Source organism: Rosa rugosa, chromosome 4, assembly GCF_958449725.1.
Source record: "Rosa rugosa chromosome 4, drRosRugo1.1, whole genome shotgun sequence".
In the NCBI taxonomy this organism is placed as follows: domain Eukaryota; kingdom Viridiplantae; phylum Streptophyta; class Magnoliopsida; order Rosales; family Rosaceae; genus Rosa; species Rosa rugosa.
In genome coordinates, this window is record NC_084823.1 from 17,081,618 (window position 1) to 17,089,259 (window position 7,642).

General features: G+C 36.2%; 1 protein-coding gene across 2 annotated transcripts; it reads right to left on the reverse strand.

Moving 5' to 3' along the window:
• Nucleotides 1–429: 429 nt before the first annotated feature.
• On the reverse strand, nt 430–6,261 carry LOC133742959 (probable alkaline/neutral invertase D). 2 transcript variants are annotated; one of them, XM_062170684.1, is made up of 5 exons: nt 6,119–6,261; nt 5,316–5,743; nt 4,542–4,973; nt 2,823–3,381; nt 430–935 (listed from the first exon to the last, which is right to left on the reverse strand). In XM_062170684.1, exons 2-5 carry the CDS (start codon nt 5,685–5,687, stop codon nt 640–642), a joined length of 1,659 nt encoding a protein of 552 aa, XP_062026668.1. In that variant the 5' UTR covers nt 5,688–5,743; nt 6,119–6,261; the 3' UTR covers nt 430–639. The 2 variants fall into 2 exon arrangements, with proteins under 2 accessions (XP_062026668.1, XP_062026669.1); XM_062170685.1 differs by having other exon boundaries at nt 5,316–5,736; nt 6,119–6,235.
• Between the last annotated feature and the right edge of the window lie 1,381 nt (nt 6,262–7,642).

Consider the following 7,642-nt stretch of genomic DNA (forward strand, 5'->3'; position numbering starts at 1 on the left):
AGTTTGCAGCAAAACCGTATAAGACTAACCCCAACACAAGTTCTGCTTCTAGCAGCCATCAATAGTTGGAGTACCTAAATTCACAAATTGCCGGAAGGAAGACCTTTCCACTCAAAACACAACAAAGTTCAACAAACTTGAGTAATGTTTTAACAAAATGATCTATTTCTTTCCATGGGGCAGCCGTTTTGTTTCATATATGACCATTTTCCAGTTCAAGGATTCTCAAATAGCATGTCACCCAACAAAGTAGTCAAAATAATAAGAAACCGACATGAACTTACCGAAACTGTCCATTAACATATTGAATAAAATCAATCCAGACTGTTCCTATAAAAAGCAAAGACGAGCCTCATTTCAGCCTGTCTAGATCTTATTACCTTTGAGCACATAGAAACGACAGAAGGCCATCCCAATCAGGATTCGAAATAGAAAAGACCAAATGTATCTTTTATTTGAAAACAAAAAACTAGTCTTATTGTACACAAAACCATATTGTCAATCAAGTCTACAAGGATAGAAACCTCCAAAGAATGGTGTAGGGTTGCAATGAAATCAAGTATCTCTCACCGTTTGTCTTTCCTCTATTCTTTGTTTTTTTTTTGCTATTTTCTTCTCTAGCTTTATTTGATGAACTTTTCAGCAATTCCACGATGATGATCTCCTAATTACAGGCTTCATTTGCTTGTCCTCTTCCAGTGAGATCATACCCAAGTGAGATGGATCTTCTAGCATCATCTTTGCAACCAGATATCCAGATATTGACCATGTCTGGTACTTCCTTGCCTGTTTGCCAATATATCTCCCTAGTTTCCCATCATAATATTCTGGCCAAGAATCTTTTAGCAGACGACTCTCAATAAGCTCAATTGCCTTTCTTGCAATTTGTGGTCGTCCCGTTTTAATGCAGGCAGCCGTTAGCATCCATAATAGCACTGCACGAATGTGAATGGGAAAAAAAAATCCAACAAAGAGAAAACCGGGGGTCAAGAAACATCAAATGCAATCTTTCCAGTCAATGTTGAGCGAAAACAATCAAAATAACCAAAGAAATAAATTTGTAATGCCATGACATTGCATAATGTATAAATGGAAAGATAAAAGATCAAACAATTTAGAGGAAGAGATTGAAGAATTAGAAAGAAAGAAAAGAATCAAAGCACATGTCTACAATTATTAATCCTGGTGTTTCTTTTTCTAAAGAAAGCTCCTGAGGTTGGAACAACACTCCATGGAGTCCAAGCTGAGACTAAAAAGGAGGGTAAGACTTAATTATAACCATGTGGTTCAGCTTGAAGGTTTTCAGTTTATATTCAGTTAGTAGAAATATATCAACATGATTAACACCGGACACTAGAAAACAAACGCATTTATCACAGTATCTGAAACCGGGAATCATATTATTAGTATGCTAGTAAAGATAAGATGGTGGTATTTGAAAATATCTGTTTTTACTTCATTGTTAAACAAATATAACCAGTAAAATAGTAAGGATCAAACCAGGTTCCTGGTTCTTAGTACTTATCCAACGAGGAAAGCTCATATCAACATTTTCAGAAACCAACTGGTACCCAAATAGAAGCAATCACAATGCAACCCTGCTTGGAAAAGAAATCAAGTCTCTTATATTATGACAAATCAACTACTAGTGTGGTTGTTTTATTTGCACAATTATTTTTCCATTATCAAAATCACAAAACAACAGTGACTTTTTTTTTGGACGTGAACAGTGAATCCTTGAACATATGTTTTCACAGAAACTCTAAAAGACTAGCATTGAATGAAAATCAAATTATCAACTCACTTGTTTGGAACCAGTTTACAGTAGAGAAATCAAAAACCTATAAGAAAAGACTATTCACTAATGTTTTATACTAGATAATTGCGTTTAAAAGCATTTTTTAAAAATCAACAATAAATGTCAACAAGGCCGTAATTATAGTGCTTCAGATGAATGGGAACACAAAGCAGCGTCCCAATATTACTCCTTCATGAAAAAACTAAAAAATAAAAATGAAATAAACACTAGATCTTATCTGATGAAATAAGCTAGCGGAAGGTTATGAAAACTTAACACTTTTGGTCAGCTACAAGAAACACTTCAAAATGCATCAAGTTAAAGAAGTGAAAACCAGAGAGACATAAAATGGCAGAGGAAGGGTACAAGTAATAGAAAATCATGTTTAGAAAAGATTTAGGGACGCAGTGTATCATTAAATCAGACCGACTGACATAACAGCAGACCCAAATTAGTTTCATTTTGTCTCATTTCCCGAATCTTAGGCAACCAAACTTTTTATCCATGATTTCTGTCAACAAGAAAGTATGTGTAAAATTCCACAAAAAACTGAGTAATAAACATAATTCTCGGTCTTATGCTCCTCGAAGATTCAGAGTAGACAACAAAAACTATTATTTGTAAGAATGAGTTGGAAGTTTGAGCATGTGGGCAAGCTTCGACTATTCTCTCATTCATCTCATCAAAGCTTTTATGCTTCAATTTAAGTGGATTATTATGTGGAAACCGCTAAAATTCTAAATCTTCAAACAGACAATATCCTTCTATATTCTGAACCAGTCAAAAAGCTCACATGGGATTTCTTTAAGTAGTGCCCTTTGCGTACAGCTTTTTCTGGCAATGCTAATTCATATATCAGTTATCTTTTCCTCCATACAGCTTTTAAAGGCAATGCTAATTCACATATCGGTTATCTTTTCCTCCTTGGAATAAGGTCACAGTCTTTCAATGTAACATCCATATCAAGTTTTTATATGCATATAAAGAAATAGCCAAGAAACTTCAAGGGAAGGGAGGAACAAACCTGGCCAAGACCCTCCATTATGGTAGCTCCATCTGGTATTCTTAGGATCACAACCAGTAACAATTCGCCACTCGTGACTATCAATTGCCGGATAAACAATTTTTAGCGGCATTTCTCCCACCAACTCTTCCCAGCGAGCTTCAATTAGATCCATTATAGCTATTGATTGCTCTGGGGTTGCAAGAGAAGATAGAATTGCAATACAATTACCCAGAGCAAACCATCTAAAATCCATCCTCGCAGGACTCACATTGCCAATAAAGTAGCCACCACGTGTGGGCATAAAATCAAATACCCAGTCTGGGATGGAATCAGGAATGACATTGAACTTATTTACTGCAGTGTGTGAGTACTCTTCAGTCTTATAACGGTATATGTCATTTAATTGTTGGAAATCAAGCCAGAAGTAACCTCGCATGTGGTAACTTAAGGCATGCAAACGCTTTGAAATTCGGTCTATAAATTCTTTTCCTTCTGTATCAGGTTTTAGCAATGCACAAGCACATCTGAGCGCCATAAAGAACAGAGCTTGAATTTCAATAGGATAACCATATATTCCCTGGAAAAATAATTCATAAATTAGAACATTTAAATGAGAAAATATATCAACACTATAATAAAATGAGAAAAGTCCTCTGGCGGAGCACAGAAATAAGATAATCTATATATCACATAAAGGTAAAGAGTAAAAGACAGAAATACATGAAACAGTGCACTAGAATTATATCAATATTTTTCTTCACTAATTCCTTGTTAGTTTCTTTATCTTTCTATGGATGTTCATGATAAATTTCAACCCCATTATCCTAAGCAAGCATTGTTTACCCATGACCGAGAAAATATTTTCTTAATGTACATGGCTTCCCAGGAATTTGCAAGTTTATGTTCTAATAGACAGCTCCACCAATTTCTATATACAAGATACTCCATAAACTAAAAGGGGGTAAAAAATTAGCAATATTAAGTACAATTTCTTAATATCATTTCTATATGAATGATGGTACCAAAGAAACTAATCACATAATGGTCTTCTGCTTTGATTTCTAAAGCTATGGTATCTTAGCTTCTTAATGCACCAAGTTGTTTATGGACTTTCATCAACTGGACCTATGGCCTACAACTTGAGTCATGTTCAAATTCATTCTGGGTGAGGTTTCTAGAAAGATCATTGCAGTGAGTCGAGTGTTTCTCTCAGGTTTTCAGAAGAAAAGAAGAAGGTGTGAGTTGAGTAGCTCCATTTCTAAAGAATTTGTGGTAAACTGTGGTTATGCCATTAAATAGTAATAGAACTGAAGAATATGAAATAAATGATTTGATTCTAAATCTAAATGTATGCTTGAGCATTGCAAAGTAAATGAAACGTTAAGTTGACATGAATGTATATATAGTATTTTCAAATAAAGAAAAGCATTAATATGTCCTACTATGATCTGCTTATTGATGAGATTCCTCCATGCACGATAATCATCGACCAAGTGTTTTACCAAAACTCCCAGCAACAAAACCATACTGGCAAATATATTAGGAAAGTAAAAGAAAGATTTTACAAAAATTTTGAAATGGTTATAGCCAGAGTAATCAGTTTTAAGTTCATCCTGACTTCCACATCAACAAGAATATTCATAATAAAGCTTTATTAACTGAGGGCTACTCAAGCTACTTCTTATGCCATTTAACAAATTCCTTGTAAGATGCTTGTCGCATTTAAATGCCACTTACCATTCTACGATCAATCATAGAGCATCCATCAGCGCAAAGCAAAGTTGGGAATGTATCAAAACCTTCTGACAGACATAGAGTCAATATAAGCTTGATGCCCTTTTGGCAATCTGTTGTTTCTGCCAGAGATAAATCCCCTGTTGACTTTGTATATGCACGGAGCAGTATAATCCACCAGAAACCAGAGTCAACAGGAGCAACTCGTCCAATTGCACTCTCACCAAAATCTGCATGGATAGTATCTGTCTTCCGAATAGGGTCATGAAGAACTTTGAAGCTTGCTGGCATTGCACCTTCTCCAAGCTTGAACCGGTCTATTCTTTTTTCCCACCCTTGAAGCTGAAGGGTCTTCAAGAGAAAGTTTTTCACTATCTCAGGCTCACCATTCATTAGGAAAGCCAGAGCACTTGGTACAAAGTCACGCACAAAAACCTAAACAGAACAATAGAATATATCAAGAGTTAGTTCCCATTTACATCAACCCTTCATATTAATCACGTTTTCGATCTCTCTTTTACTTCCACAAGGAAAAAAAAAATTATGAAAACTTATGCAAAACTGTAAAAAATAAAAAAATAAAAAAAAAACACTAGAACTATCTCCATGAAATGTGAATCAAGTTTTCAGTTCAATATACACAAGTCCCCAAGGTTCTTCGACTTCATCAGACAGCGAAAAACTAAGAATCCATATCTCAACTCAAAACATATTGATGGCTCAAAAAAGCTTTATCTCTACCAACTATAACTGTGGTAAAAAAAAAATGAAGTATACCTGATCATAGTTCAAAACTTCCTCAGAGGCATGATCATATGCAGCAATGGTCCCCACCGGCTGGTTTCGGAAGAACACCAGAGAGCGACGGAGAGCATCCCACGCCTCGGCAACCATAGGATGGGGCTCAAATGAGTTGCGAGTGGACGAAGCAGGAGTGTCGAAACCGGACCTTCCCCCCGGCGAGTATGAGCTATCTAAGTTGTCCAACCCGGCTCTGGCGAGACCAATGGAGAGCTCGCTGAGTGACCTCTCGTCAAAGGACCTCTCCCTCTTAATGTTGAGCCTCGGCTTGTCAAGAAGCCGCGACAAATCGTAGTCGTCCATGTCCGAGATGGAGCAATGTGAGCTCACATTTCGCAGTCCCTCCATTTCTCTTCTTCTTCTTCTTCAAAAACGCTCAAACGGCTTCTTAACAGATCTGAGCCCTACCGAGACAACGTACCAAACAATCAGGACAAAAAGAAAAATTACAGCGCCAGTAAAATTCAGAAGTGAAGACAAAACGACGAGGGTAAAAATCCGTTTTTACTGCTGTTACTAATTTCAGTGCCAAAAGATTTGGATTGTTTAAAAGGAGGAAACAAAAAAACGAGTGAGATTAAACAAATGTAATAAAGCGTAGATCAAGATCGACCAGAATGGAGCACAACGCATTCAATTTGAAGCTACAAACGGCATTAATGGAGGAACCAACAGATCAGCAAACCGACGAATCCGTAATACAAGGTCCAGATCTGAACCGCCTCAGCGGAAAAGACAGGATAAAATTGAGAGAAGCGAAGGAGTTGGAGAGCGCGAACCTGAGAGAGGAAGGAGGACGAGAATCTCCGGCAGTGTGATCGGACGGTGACCGGCAACTCGCCGGGAACTGGAAAAGCAAAGAGAAGGGTGGGGGAGAGAAAAAAGGAAGAAGAAGAGAAAAAAGGAGCATTTGTACAACTACTCGTATTTATAGGGAGAGCAGCAGAGACCAGCGAGCAACTGCCCGAAATAAAAAATTAATATTATAAAAAGTTACCAAAACGAGTAAAATGAGCGGTCACGCTTAGTTTGTCCGTTGATAATGTACTCAATCGTGCACGTTGTGTCGTTGTTAGTTAACTTGTACTAAGTTCTGTAAGATTTAAATCGAGTGTGAAAATATAATAAGTTAGTTGAAATGCTTGTTATTTTTTACACTTGAATTTAAATGTAACGACAATTGTGTTTAACTAAGTACAAATTAGTTGACAATGTACACGATTGAGTTCGTGAAAATATAATAAGTCAGTTGAAATGCTCGTTATTTTTTACACTTGAATTTAAATGTAACGATAATTATGTTCAACCGAGTACAAATTAATGGACTATCAAAATACGACTTGAGAGTGTTTTACCGGGAGTAGCCGGTGAGAGAGCACGAGGGGATTGACAAGGTGGACAAAACGACGCCGTCGTCAGAGTCTGACACAGCATTGGATTTTCCACTGGGGCAGAGCAGGCCACTTTGCAACTTGTTTCGTCCGTTGGTCTTTTCTACCACTCCACTTGGACATAATTACAAAAAAGTAAAGTTTTATTAAATTAATTGTGGGTAGGTGGGACAACTGACTATTGGAGGAAATATCAAATTTGATTTTATGACTGGCGTATATTTCCTCTTGTCTGTTTGGCATCGTATTCAATGCCTTGGATTATAGCAACTCATTTTGGACTGCCAAGATTCTTGGGATAATTTTTTGAACTTTTACAACGAATACATTGAATAACTCCAATTTTTTTTATACATGAATATTGCCAAAAATCAAAGCCACCAGATGTACAAAGTGAGCTCGTATGGAAAAAACAAGATGATATAAAAGAATCGGAACAGAATTTCGAGCATAATACAAAATTAATTACTCATTTAAACTATCGCATGATGAAGTGTCGGTGAAGTGATTGTTTAATTTTGATTATACATTTCTCAAATTTTTGTTCAAGTTCATTTTACAAGAAATCAAGCAAATTTGAAATCGTGTAATTATCTAACTGTGTTCAATATATGGTAAACAAATGAACAAACACAATACTTTTGATAAAATTTGATATGATATTGTAGTAATCATAGAGCATTGGAGGACTTAGAATTTACCTACATGATGGATGGTTTAAAATCATGTAATCACTAATCATGTAGAGTAAATGAGAAAATTAACATCGTATTATGACGTAAATTAGTACCTGTATAGCGTTATTGTCGTATCTTACTCATCTATATGAATATAATTTAAGTAAAAAAATGAATGATTCTATTAGGGTTTATCCACTCTAGAGATAACTATAGGAAGTAAGGAAGGTCACAT